Source organism: Diadema antillarum, unplaced genomic scaffold (assembly GCF_040938485.1).
Source record: "Diadema antillarum isolate AM-2024a unplaced genomic scaffold, OU_Dant_1.0 scf00000015, whole genome shotgun sequence".
In the NCBI taxonomy this organism is placed as follows: domain Eukaryota; kingdom Metazoa; phylum Echinodermata; class Echinoidea; order Diadematoida; family Diadematidae; genus Diadema; species Diadema antillarum.
This window is the reverse complement of record NW_027270904.1, coordinates 1,081,848-1,096,426: the sequence shown is the minus strand read 5'-3', so window position 1 is coordinate 1,096,426 and position 14,579 is coordinate 1,081,848. Positions and strand designations below refer to the sequence as shown.

The 14,579-nt window shown below is 39.0% G+C and overlaps 1 protein-coding gene across 1 annotated transcript; it reads left to right on the top strand.

Moving 5' to 3' along the window:
• Nucleotides 1–9,485: 9,485 nt before the first annotated feature.
• LOC139723641 (NADH dehydrogenase [ubiquinone] 1 beta subcomplex subunit 4-like) lies at nt 9,486–14,216 on the top strand. Its single transcript, XM_071634871.1, has 3 exons — nt 9,486–9,617; nt 12,828–12,971; nt 14,028–14,216. Exons 1-3 carry the CDS (start codon nt 9,486–9,488, stop codon nt 14,091–14,093), a joined length of 342 nt encoding a protein of 113 aa, XP_071490972.1. The 3' UTR covers nt 14,094–14,216.
• Nucleotides 14,217–14,579: the final 363 nt, after the last annotated feature.

The window sequence follows — 14,579 nt, the reverse complement described above, 5'->3', positions numbered from 1 at the left end:
TCAATTTGAGATATCCAGATTATGTTTATTAAGCTGTTGAAAAAAAAGAAGAAAATAATTGGAAGATCATATCTTCACAAATAGGCCCTATTTCTTGTTATACTAACGACTTCAGTATAGGCCTAAGTTGAAAATAATTTTATTTGATGATGACCCTGCTTATGAACTCCGAAAATGGCGTTTCAATCCGTTTTTTGCATTGTTAAAATGGAAATCTTCAATTGCAAATTTATATAGGGCATACTGAACTGATTGCAAATCTCTGTCAGATGTTGGGTTGATTGAGAATGATTTGCAATGAATCGCTAGTTTTATCGGATAATGTAGGCCCTACACTATTTGAAATTGGTTTTATAACTTTTACTAGAAGACGGATATTGTATGAAATCAATTGTAAATTTACGATTGATTCGAATGAATCGTATAAGTCTTTAGACGGGGCGCGGCCCTGGGACTAAATAAACTGCAGAGCTAAGATACAGCACTATATGGTTTGTGCCACATTTTTTCTCTATTCTCCTTTTTAAGTCATTACATTATGGGGGTACATTGCTCCTTACCATGCCCACCTTTGTTGTGTATTTGTTTGTATTATCTGATTGATTATGTTTTCCTGTCATTTTTTTTGTATTGTATTTATAATCCCATTTTCTTTGCTCACTTTTCCACTAATTATTTATAATCATGGTACATTTCTATGTGTTTATATCCGTGCACGGACATGTTGAAAAACAGCCATTGGCTAAATCTTGTTGCCGTGCTTAAATAAATGAAATGAAATGAAATAAAATGAAATGAAAATTAACAACACTCGGGTAAAAGAGGGGGCGCCTTTACAAAACTTAAGGGGGCGCACGCACCCTCACCAATTTTTTTCTTTTTATTTCTTAACAAAGAATTAAGTGTGTGTGGGGGGGGGGGGAGGGCGCCCGATGTGCTCCCCCTGGATCCACCACTATAAAGGTCTAATACTACTCGAAAATGAACGCCCTAAATTGCATAACAATAAGCCAGTTCGGAGTTAGCTCATTTGCATGGGCACATTGGTACGAATGACCTTTCTTTTTTCTCAGTTGGTTAGGGGCACTTCACTCGTTTTCAGAGCGACATAATGCATAAGCTTTACGTATAGGATTCATCAATCCCGTTCAAACAAAGAATAAACTTGCGTAGACCAGATGAGCAGAATGATCTGTCAATTCACACTTGAGAAAGCATCCATTTCATTACTAAGTATTTTGCATTGGAGGTATTGACAATCTCTTTCTATTGATATTGCCAAATACCACTTTTGCTGTCAGGTGGATGTGCTGGCAAGCGGCATTTATAAGGATTACATGAATAATCATTACATGACAGATGCTTATCCCAAAAACCAACATGCCTGTTGGTCCGAATGACCTTGTTTCTGCTCATGCGCAAAGTGGATCTCCGAACTGGCTTATATGTTAGCCGCACATCATAATTTAGAAAAACGTAATTTATCAACTTCGTTGAATGAAACGACATGTGCAGGGGCGGATCCAGGGAGGACCGCAACCGGCGCACGCCCCCCCCCTTTATTTTTTGTTGAAACAAAAGAAATAAAAAGAAAAATATGGGGGAGGGGTGCGTGCGCCCCCCTTTAATTTTGTAAACGCGCCCCCTCTTTACGAAATTCCTGGAGCCGCCCCTGATGTGGCTTTTTGCAGTGGCGTATGGGGGGGGGGGGGGCAAGGGGGGCACGTGCCCCGGGCGCCACTCCTCGGGGGCGCAAAAAAAAAGGAAGAAGAAGAAGAAAAACAATAAGAAAAGAAAATGAAGAAGAAGAAGAAAAACAACGAAAAGTAGAGATTATGCGGTGCGTAATATATGCCCCCGCCGGAAGTCGCATTTTGTAGCAAAATGTACAATATAGGTCAAAAATCAAGGTCAAAGGTCAAAGAAGTCAAAGGTCAAAATTCTGTGTTGAAGTTTTGAAGCCCTCACTTAGTGCCATCACATAAAGCAAACGGAATCGAAATCGGGTTAGAAATGGCAAGGAGTAGCATTTTGTAGCCAATGTACAATATAGGTCAAAAATCAAGGTCAAAGGTCAAAATTCTGTGTAGAAGTTTTGAAGCCCTCACCTAGTGCCATCACATAAAGCAAACGGAATCGAAATCGGGTTAGAAATGGCGAAGGAGTAGCATTTTGTAGCCAATGTACAATATATAGGTCAAAAATCAAGGTCAAAGGTCAAAGAAGTCAAAAGTCAAAATTCTGTGTAGAAGTTTTGAAGCCTCACCTAGTGCCATCACATAAAGCAAACGGAATCGAAATCGGGTTAGAAATGGCGAAGGAGTAGCATTTTGTAGCAAAATGTACAATATAGGTCAGAAATCAAGGTCAAAGGTCAAAGAAGTCAAAAGTCAAAATTCTGTGTAGAAGTTTTGAAGCCCTCACCTAGTGCCATCACATAAAGCAAACGGAATCGAAATCGGGTTAGAAATGGCGAAGGAGTAGCATTTTGTAGCAAAATGTAAATACAGGTCAAAAATCAAGGTCAAAGGTCAAAGAAGTCAAAGGTCAAAATTCTGTGTAGAAGTTTTGAAGCCCTCACCTAGAGCCATCACATAAAGTAAACGGAATCGAAATCGGATTAGAAATGGCGAAGGAGTAGCATTTTGTAGAAAAAATGTAGTGCTATCATATAAAGCAAGCAGAATCAAAATTGGCTCATAAATAAAAGAGAAGTAGCAAATTGAAGATTTTGATCACACACGGACGCACACACGGACAGACACACGGACACACACACGAACGGAGCCCGTTTCATAGTCCCCTGCTCGAACTCGTTCGGCGGGGACAAAAAGAAAAGAAGAAAAGAAGAAGAAGAAGAAGAAGAAGAAGAAAAAAAAAAAAAAACTCGCCCGGAAAGGGGGGGGGGGGGGGAGAATGGTGTGTGGGGGGGGGGGGGCAGCTTTTGAAAGCTAAAATTTAAAAAAAAAATCGACTCGCTCTCTGCGCTCTCTCGCCAAAATTTATCAAAAAAATAAGAAGATAAGAACAAAACGTGACGATGACGCGGACAAAATGACAATGTCTATCATGTTCACACATGTCATTTTATATTTAGCAGGAAAAATGTTACACGGAGCAGCGGCTGCAATCTCATTCGTTCTGAAGCGATCGCCGATTGGATCAATTTTAGAGGAAGCCAACGGTTTCGAACATACGGGGGGAAGGGGGCGCTAAAAAAAAAAAAATCAAGAAAGATAAGAACAAAACATGATGATGACGCGGAAATACAATATTTCGGCTTAGTTAGAGTATTTCTTAAAGTCTACAGTTTGTTGGTAAAAATCGTTATCTATAAGGCCGTCACTATATCTTGATTGGAATTGTAAGATTTGATAAGCAAAAAATGACAAGAATTCCATGTCTTCTAAGCTGAAATACAAAATTTTTTCGGCTCTCTCGCTGCGCTCGCTCGCCAAAATTTATCAAAATTTATTACATTTAAATCACCCTCAACGACCATTTTTAAGTGCTTGAAAAAGCATATCATGTGGACTTGGATTAAAGTCCCTACCGGGGGGATGGGGTTAGGGTTGAACACTTTTTCAGAAATTAGGGGCGTAATTTTCGCGCTTGTAAACCCCGGGCGCCATTTTAGGCCATGGGGTGAGCTGGTTTTTTCGCTTGTTTCGTTCCGACAACTGCGGCACTAAAATTTCTCCACAGCTACGTGTAAACAAATAACCAAAAAGGCTACAGGAAAAAGTTCGACACAAACCCTCCTGTAGTATTTTGGTAATTTAGGGGGAAACAGTGAACTTTTTTGTCACTGAGGAGCTGAATATGTACACTTTGCCGTGTACGATATTCATTCGCGAACGATCATGTGATGTATGTTATCCAATCCGAATCGAGAATTATTGTTTACGAGTCAAAATGGCCGCCCCCTGTGAGCCTGTCGACGCGTCTACGTCGTCTGCTCAGCCGAAACTTTTAAGATGCGTTATTATGCATGTAACATCGATGAAGTTTGAAAATTTCACGGCTATGACAAACCTAAGATAGACGAAACCTATTTTGTGTGCCAAAGAGTGGATCAAATTGAGTGGGGGAGACCGTGAAATCGCAGACCAGAACGAAGTGATTCAGCTGCTTAGGGGGACTGACTGCAACCTACGTAGTAGGATAATTTACAGGTTAGTTTACGTGCGTACAGTCGTAGCATAGCAGTCGACACTGCAGTGCAGTCTCACTCATATATGCGTAATGACCATGATGACTACAAGTACAACGTTAGCTATGTTATGAATGTTGCTTGTGTATATAATGGGCGCTAATGCAGTAGCTTAGCCGTTAGCATGTCTGTTACATTTTAGATAAATTATCTTGAATTTCACCTTGGCATGGCATAGCGCCGTTATAATGTAGCCTAACCGTTAGATGTAATTTTACATGTTGTTCTAATAACACCCCAGGTTAGGTTGATGTAGCTGATCGGTGATATTGTTTTGTAAAAGTCTTGACACACAGGACTGGATTGAAAATGGTCTAAACTGCATGTAAATTTATATTTTCATAATCATGGCCATGGAGTATTAATATTAAAAATCCATCCTGTTTCTCTCGCCCCGAAATTGGCGAATCGCCCCTCAAAACACATTTAGCATCTCATTAAATTAACTTATTAATATTTGATATAAATAGATCTAAAAAACCAACAATGACAATAACATAATTGCAACAATTAGACTCTCTAAAACATATGATTACCATTATGTTGTGCCAAACTATAAAGCAGTGGGTGGTGGTGATAGTGAAAGGCCAAGGATTACTAGTATTAATGATGATAAGGCAGTTGTATTTATGATTATGATAATTGATATTGCATGTGATCAGGTGCTGAAAGCTGTAGATGTAATTTAAAATCAGTAATTGCACTGCAAGTACAAGTTGAAGTAGTTGATGATGACAATGATCATGAGGTGTTAATGATTACCTGACATAGTACAGTGGAAACTCGATATAACGAGATGGTCGGGACCGAGTCATTTTCCTCGTTATAGCCGATATCTCGTTATATCAGTAGGCATAAAAGAAGGCATAAAATAAAGACATTAATTTGCACATGTGGGACTACCCATCATATTTCAATCAATACTGATAACTTGATATTGTGTGTGAGGGAATTACTCACCTTTATGGGTAAGAAGATGTTTTTCTCCAAGGAAATCCGGCAATCCAATATCAAGAATGTGTTTCTCATTAATTGTAGATGTTTGAATTTGTAAATTTATATAGCTTGCGATTGTATCAAGATCGTCTGTGGATTGGTATGTGGTTATCGTATGGGTGTGTGTTGTGTGGAAAGCTTGAATATGGTCTGCACAATGCTGTGTGTGTATGTGACACATTCTGTATGTACATTATGACTGCGTGTGTGTGTGAAGACGGGGAATTCCCAAAGTAGAAGGCCAATCACGGCATCAGATTGCCTCACACCTGCTAAACGTCATGATGATGTCATGTATACACATGGCCGTCCCACCACATTTTCTGCATACAGTGTGCGTGCACACACACACTTCACACGAACAACATGCAGTGCTAGCTGGAGTGCACTGAAGAAAATGATTATGTGTGTACAAGACAGTTTTTGGCGCATCAAGCTTTATAATCTCGGAAGATGATAGCACAGGCGAAGTAAAGCACTACCGAAGGCATTTTGCTTTACCTCGCTATAGCAGGTTTGATTTACTATGTTTTTCTTTGTTTGGAAGTCACAAAATTTATCTCGTTATAGCAGTTATTTCGTTATAGCCGATCTCGCTATAAGAGTAGCATTTTACATAGACTTGTGTGGAAGGAAATTTGGGACCGAGAAAATTTCCTCGTTATAACCGATATCTCGTTATAGCAGTGTTCGTTATACCGAGTTTCCCCTGTACTAGGGCCTATTGGTAATTACAAGATTCAAATATTGGCAGTCAATAGTCTACCGTACATTTAATGATATATTGAGTGTAATGTTCAACCCCTCCCTCTAGCGTTTAGCCTTTTTTTCCCCCTAACAAAATCCAACGGCTAATCACTGCTGTTCATTTCTCCATTGTATTAAATAGGATTCCATGAAACATGCTAGGAAACGAAAGCTGAAGGAGGAGCCTGGTCCGTCAGCAGGAGCATCTGTTTCCTCCCCTAAGACGCTCACATCAAGATCAAGATTTTCTTCTGGAAGCTCTTCAGGTTCTGCTGTGTTGCCTGTGAAATGCATCATTTGCAACAGAGTCAACCTGCTCATTACTTGCCAAGGGAAATAGGTTAATATGATTGATATTGAAGCATGAAAACATTGTCATGTTACTATAAGTTGTCCTTGATTAAATGGAGCAATATATATACACCACTGAAACATTCACACACATACACAAAGAACTTCAGTGCAAAGTTCAGAAACAACAGAATGTACTGTAGGCCTATATGCACCAATGCTTTGGTCGATGTGATTGATATTCAAGAATTGACATCTTACCAAAGTTGTGCATGATAAAATGTCTTTGTATCCAAATACAGATTGCTTCCTGTATTTTGAATGCCAATGTTTATGCAACATGTTTTGACTCCTTGCCTCAGTATGTGATTGTTCGCCCTTTAGCAAACATTTCTGCCCACTATTATGATTTGATTAGGGTTGAATTATTCTAAGAACAAAGATGTTTTCCTAAGTGTGTTTTTTTTTCATAAAACTGAATGACTACGATTAAAATTTGTTTCTCCCACTCTGGGGAAAAAAATATGTAACTATTATTAATACTGAAACAGAATGTTCATGTAGAAAGGTCAGTACAATGTAGGTGTGAGTACAAAATCAGTTTGCTAAAACTAATACACACCAGCCAAATGAAAATTGTGCATAAGTTGAGTCAGGTTTGCACAGATCCTCTGATATTGGAAGTTAATTGCAATGTTATCATAATTTTTAATGCCAAACCTGTTTTATTCTCTCCAAGATTTTCAGGTACACATTGCCTCCAATACAGAATCCAACAGTTTTCACTCATGAATGGGTAAACTATAATTTTGCCTTTATGTTATATATTGGCATTTTTCAAAACTTTTACACCCTTTCAAGGATATTTGGACCATGGAATGTTCCAGGAAATTTATTAAAACTAGAAAATTTGACTGATTATCATTTTGAGCTATCTGAAAGGAGGTAGTGTCCCACCATGTTGTAACCTAATGATAGCAATGAAAACTTCAGGAAATTTTATGAAGAATAAATTTTCTAGTGCTAAAGTAATGTATAATATTTCATGAACAACGTGATTGCTATGTGATCTAAGTATATTAAAGCTTCTTAAGAAGAAGAAGAAGAAGAAAAGAAAAACATGTTTACTGATAAACAATATGATCTGTTTAATAGTAATGTCTCATGTGTGTAAATGAGTTTGTATGTGTGCGTGTGAGTGTATATAATATGTCAGCGTTTTTATGCAACTGTGTATGTGTAATGCACTGATCAATACATGTATTATATCATTGTGTGTGTTCATGTTTATGATAATCTTTTTTATGATGCTGATGTGATAAATGGCCAAGGCATGTAGAATAATATCTTAATACACTTGGGTATGTTGAATCTTCATAACTATGTGTGTGCGTATGTGTGTGTGCATGTGAGGGTGTGTGTGTGTGTGTGTGTGTACAATAAGATTCTCCCACATGCACGCGGACACACACACAAACAAACGCACTGAATTTTTTTTTCTTTTTTTTTTGCCTTGAATGATTAGTCATTTGATTAATAACATGTCTTTGAACAGAATATAAAGGCATTTGCCTTGACCTCTGACGGTCAGTCAGTGCTCTCTCTCATATGGTCTTGAACCACTTTGCTCTTGTCCTCCTTTGCATAGCCAGCATCAGGAAAAGCTGAAACATGAGATATAATGCAACTATTACAGAGACTCCAACTCTCCCGTTTTCGACGGGAGATCTCCCGCCGAAAACCCATTTTTGCAAAATCCCCCGTTCTCCCGTTTGAGATTTAATTTCTCCCGCCCTGGCTCAATGTCTCCCGTTGGAAAGGATTTTTTACTTATAGCTATCGTATGTTGCAAAAATAAGCCTTAGATAGCACCAGAGAGCATCTATAACCCTAGGAACTTCGCGCTTCGCACACATAAACTTGGGTCTCCCGTTTGCTTGGAGTTTCAGGCGGGAGAATCTCCAGATCAGAAGGTGCTTGGGGTTGGAGTCTCTGCTATTAAACCAAAACTTCACTTTTTTTTCGAAGTATATGGCTAAAAGCAGTGCTTTACAAATGTGTATATGTATTTCAGCTTAGAAACACTATGGGAACTATACTGCGGCTAGCAGCCCCATACGCATAACTGCGGCCAGCAGCCCCATACGCATAGCGTCATGGGGCTGTGAACTGTAGCATAGAGGATCATGATGGATGTTTTATCGCGGACAAATATCAACTTGAAATCGGGAAAAAATCTTCAATTTGAAGACTTATTAATAAATTTGAAGTATTGATAACAGAGTTCGTGCAAGGTTTGCTTCTGCAAATAGTTCCTTTCTGTTCAAATTGATGACTAAATGTGACTCGGTCGAGAGGAAACTGGGAGAGCTACACTGAATTGACGGCCAGCGCATGCACACACAGACATCTAATATCCAGTCAATGGATTCGAAATTTGTGCGCAGTGATGTGTGCGCCTGCGCTGACCGTCAATTCAGCGTAGCTCTCCCAGATTCCTCTCGACCTAGTCATATTAAGTCATCAAATCGAACAGAAAATGACTATTTGTAGAACCAAACCTTGCACGAACCCTGTTGTCAATACTTCAACCTTACTTGTAAGTCTTCAAATTGAAGAATTTTTGTTCGATTTAAGGTTGACATTTGTCCGCGATACTACCCTGTCATGATCCTAAATGCTACAATCCGCAGCCCCATTACGATATGTGTATTGGGCTGCTGGTCGCAGTTTATAAAATATGGATTTTCGCGAAAACTACAGGATATTTCGAGGAGAACTTTTTACAGTATATTTAGGATGTACAAAACATCACATTTCCGCATTCAGAAAGTAGTGCCAGTGTTGCTGGAACGAAACCCATTTTCTAAGCCTCTTTTTCAGCTTCACCCCATGGCCTATTTTCCCTAGATGCGCCACTGGTTTTTTGTCTATGTAGATTTAGGTCTATGAAGACGAGACAATATAAAGTAACACGTGAATTAATTTACTGTGATATACAACATACTGGACACAAAGTTTGCGGATTATGATTTATGAAGATTATTCACGAGTCAGATGAAATGATATTTTTGTGCATGCATAATCGTCAGCTCACAAGGAGATTTTCTCCTCCTGGAGAAAATCTCTTTGTCAGCTCATCACCTCGGCTCATTATTAGGCCTACCACCAGTGCCGTGTAACTTCATACAATTGTATATACCGCCCTCAACGTTCCCAAGCGACACGAACGGACAAAATGTCGTCTCCGTCGGAGTGGGGCATTTCGGCTGCCGAAAAACAAGCCGAATTAGAACGGTCTCAAATCCGGTCGAAGCTTAGAAATGAATACCAACGAAAGATCAATAACCCGAGGTTCAGGGGAACTATAGTAAGTAACTATTAGATATTGTAGTTTATAGCAATATGGAAGGAGATGGCACGCGACCGTGTATCCATTTTCTGCGCACACTGCACTGATGCAATAATGAATAGCCCCATGTACTCGGTTCTCTGTTGTAAATTGCTTACCATACAGTGCCACTTTCAAATTGAATAAATCTGATTAGATCTACTAACAGATTAGATCTACGGTTATATACGATCCGTAACTATGGCACCACATACAAAGACACTGAGGCAATCCTATCCTGGGTTTAAGGTTGACCGAAAGATTGGTCTGTATCTGGTCGGTCGTCAGTAAAATTTATTTAGAAGTCGTCGGGGATATGTTCCGCGCGCCGCGGAGACTGCGTCTGGCTTCACACAGATACCCTCCTGTTCCCACAGTTCCTGGCTGAGGAGAGTTGACGTCAAAAAGATAAAAGGCTCTTCCAGACAGACGGATCTTTCTGTCTAAGTTTGAGGGGGGTATATTATTTTTGGCTTCTAACTTCAGCACAGCCATTATACATTTATAACGTTAGTATTTTACCTAGAGTTGAAAGGTTGGTCTGTAGAGCTACCGTAGGCTAGTCACAGACAGAAATTTCCATCTGTCAGGAGGAGTCTTTTATAATTTTCACATTGTCGCTCTCCTCCGTAGACAGACGGAAGGTATTAGTACCCATCGCTGTGTGGATGTTCTTAACCACTGTCTCTATGGAAAATTGGGTGACATGAGGTACCTCGCCCTTCTCAATTGCGTCTAATTCACGGCCCTAAGTCAGCAAATTTAAGCTTGTATAGCAAAATCAACATTTCAAGAATGCACTACACTCACCAGATTAATGAATAATCCAACATTTTGGTAGAATTTTCAACGTAAAACACACATCAACCAGCCCATCGCGTCGTCACGTTCAAATTGCAGAAACATACAGTATGAATCTATTAGCCAATCACATGGGAGGTACAGGTTGTAGTTTCTACGTGTTTTTTTACTAAAACACGTACCTCCCATGTGATTGGCTTACAGATTCAAAATGGCGACTTACGGCTAGCGAACGGCGATGTTGCGATATGGATAAAATTTCTGCATTATAACCGAGTTACTGTAAGTATTTCGATTGCACAATGTGAGAAATTTTCCCCCAAATATTGCTGCATAATGTGTCATGTCATGTCAAACTTGTTTGAATGTAAAAAAGCTGTCTGAAATTTGGTTTATCGTAACGTTTGATCTGTGCGCGACTGCTCCACACAGGAGCCGGCATCATTGACTTCGGTCTGTATACGGATGGGATCGTGAAGCCAGACGCAATCTCTGCGGAACATTCCCCGACAGCCAGATACAGACTGATCTTTCGGTCAAGTATACACCATGTACAATTTGTATTGCGTAATCCGACTGTATTTGGTTGTCAGGGATATATTCCGCGGAGACTGTGTCTGGCTTCACGGACTGAAATCCCCTCGGAGGAGAGCCTAAAAAGTAAAAAATGATTGAAGACTCCTCCGGTCAGATGAATTTTTCTGTCTAAGCCATACCTAACCTTTACCCTCGCCCTAACCCTAAACTGTAACCCTATTACAGCTTCAGTGCACTCCCGTTGAGTTAACGAACACGATAGAACGAAATTCCGACGACAATGAAATAAATATGCAGACTGCAACATTGTTCTAAGATGTCTTTTATTGTTTATTTGTTCGGTTACACCGAAACTTCGATATAACAAAAGAAAACTGCCAGTCCCGAGGACTTCGTTGTAATGGGAGTCCACCGTACCCCTAAAGCCACCTTAATTTGATCATATTCAATACTTTGATACATATTACCTTGTTTTTTAATTCATTTATTTATTTATTTTTTTATTATTTTTTTTTTTTTGCCTTGCTTTCTGAAGTCCATAGATCTATGTATGGCTGAAGTTAGAAGCCTAAAATAATATAGCTAAAAAACAACAACAACAAAACAACAAAAAAACTAGGATTGCCGACACTGAAATGTATGATGTTGTATATATCAATGTGGAATGTTGAAATTTGAATGAGAAATTTTCAGTTCCAGCCCTGATGGAGGCTCATGGCATGCATGCTGAGTATGACTATGAGTCTTGCTCTTTTGCCTAGTAACCTTGGATAACATATGAAGTGGGTGTAAAGTTAGATGGATGTGAGCATTAATATCTGCATGTTTCCCTCTGATGTTTTTTGTTAATTATATTAGTAACATGAAAACATGAAAGTTATGCTCGGTATGGGGAAAGGGGCATTCCAGTGTCTTGTACTTATAGATGTCTGGACCTAAATGTAATTCATATGTTGACAGATGATGTCACTGGCAGGATCCTGTTGCTATGGAAGGATTGTTCGAAGGTATATCCAAGTATCCAGAGGACAAATGATAGAAAACTTATAATCACATCTTTATTGAACATACATGTATTTGGATATTCATTTGGCCACATACGTGATGTTAAAGAAGAAATCCACCCCTAAAATAAATACAGTAGACTTCAAAAGAAAGAGAAACATTTTCCCTGTACAGAATGATACAAAAGTGACAAAAATCGGATAAGAAATAGGGAAGATATGACATTTTGATATTTCAAGTTTCTATTGGAAAACATTTCTTGATCAGTCCTTATGAATATTCAAATGAGCGAGTTGATGATGTCATACATTGTCCCCTCACAATTTTTCATTGTATGTTACACAATGAAATTCAGGAAAATTGTTATTGTTAGCTAATACAAGTAAGAGCATGTTCCCATACCAAGATATATCAGAGTCAACATTTGTTCTTTTTTATTCTGGGTGGTTTAAGACAAGTTTTATATTTGTATAGCTGAAATATTATATTTTTGTAATTTCTGTATAAGAAATGAAGAAGAAATAGTGATAGCATGACATCGTCAACTTGCTTACTAGTATTTGATTATTCATAAGGACTGGTCAAGAAATGTCTTGTGAAAGAATGTGAAAATTCCAAAATGTCATATCTTCCTTATCTTTTATCCACTTTTTGTCATTTTTGTATCACTCTGTAGGGAATATTTTTCTCTTCCTTCTGAAGTTTATTCATTTTTGGGGTGAATTTCCTTGTTAAAGGTATCATGAATCTATACAAGTCAACATGCATTTGCATTAGGGTCTATCATAGTTCCTTTAAAAATGAAATTCAATTTCTACTGCATGAATGCCTAACCTCTGCTTTCAGATTGACCCAGCATACTTCCGATGGAACTATGCAAGGCATAATTCCTACCAGTTCTTCAAGGCGACTCCCAAGACGTCGTTTGCAGGAGCCTTGATGGGTGTGATTTTGCCGGCCAGTCTGGTTTATGCCATCGTAAGACATAGGGTAAGAAGATTTACCTCTGTCAAATGCCCTATCAATTTTCATCACACACTTTACCCACATCATTAGGCATCATCTACATTGGGCAAGCATGCTTAAATTTTTTTTTTTCTACCAACCTACAGCACTGCACATTTTACATTTGGTTCAGCAATAGAGATAACTACGATGTATTGTCCAAAAGTTCCCTCCACTCTTCAAATTTAGTCAGTGACCCTGAATTTGCTGTATAGAGTTGTGTTGTCTGAGTGCATTGTGATCCTGCCATTGAATATGATATTTGCTGGTTTTATAAACTACATTGTACTCACGCCATACCAAGTCCAATAGAATTGGGCGTTCCTCTGTACATGTCCCTTCAAATGTCTGTTTATTCATTGTGTGAGAATAAATCAAACAGGAGTTAGTCCAATGATGATTCTATTACTTTGAAAGCTTTTAAAGGAAAATAAATGCAATTGTGTTGGTACTGGATGGAGTGAAAAGACTTACATAGAATTAAAGAAAATAATTATATGTGTAAGTTAGTGGTAAATTAGAATGAGCTAAATATCTATTTTCAGTTTATCACAGAATATTAAAGCACTTATTTGTTTGTGGTACATACAGTAATTGTCCAGAAATTTGTTAGGTGTCATGGACTTTGCAAGAGTCCCAAAGTCCCCGAATAATGGGGTGGCATGATGGACTGCATTAGCAGCAGTTTGTAGTACGATGTAGATTGTAATTATTTGATTTGAGTGCAGAGCGTAAACAGTTAAACTCTCTGCAACTAAAACTACTACTACTACAACCATATACTACCACCACTATCACCACAACTACTCCAACGTGTACTGTACTACTTCTACTCGGCAGAAGCATCCAAGAATATGCAGTGAGAAAGCATCTCCCCCTGTCAAAATATAATGACAGTGTTTGTTTGCATGTGTTCTGTGTCATGTCCAATATGTCTTGCAATTCAGTCGCTATAGCTCAGTCGTCTTCTTCCTCTCTCTCCTTCCCTTTTCTCGCCCCAACGCTGCCACTGAATCCCGCCCCTGACCTCCCTTCCTGCAGAAATACTCGGATGAGATGTACGAGTCTGGACAGTGGATAAGACCAAGGAATCTCGTCAATGGATGAGCACTCCCACCCCGCCCCCCTGCTGTGCTAGATGTCCAGTTAGTAGCAGTATTGGAGTCACCCCAGGGGGACAAGATGAGGACTGTACATAGAATGTTATAATGACTGAGTCATATTTTATGAGATGGATATAGTAATGCAGTGGCTTTCCCTCCTCCTTCTCTCAACCTGTGCTACAGGATGCCTGATTTACCAGTCAGAGCGACAGTGTTCTCAAGTAATGTTGGGAGAGACAACTGGTGTAATACATTATGATAGATGACCAACAGGCTTATGTTTATGTATACTTCAGGCTCACATGATTACAACCCATGGGCTGTTTCTCAACTTCATGTCACGTCACTAGCAACCTTGTTAATCAGCCACAGCAGACATTGCAAGTGAGGAAAAACAAAACATGCTCTGAAGTATTTCCAATTGAATTTCTGCCCAAGTGTGGTTTTTTTTTTAAAAATCTTAATACCCATTGCCTACTTGCCTATCTTT

Excerpts from the sequence above, each read along its gene's own strand:
- LOC139723641 (XM_071634871.1), top strand. The coding sequence starts at position 9,486 with ATGTCGTCTCCGTCGGAGTGGGGCATTTCGGCTGCCGAAAAACAAGCC. Across the intron at positions 9,618-12,827 it reads CGAGGTTCAGGGGAACTATA|ATTGACCCAGCATACTTCCG; the intron begins GTAAGTAACTAT and ends CTCTGCTTTCAG. Across the intron at positions 12,972-14,027 it reads ATGCCATCGTAAGACATAGG|AAATACTCGGATGAGATGTA; the intron begins GTAAGAAGATTT and ends CCCTTCCTGCAG.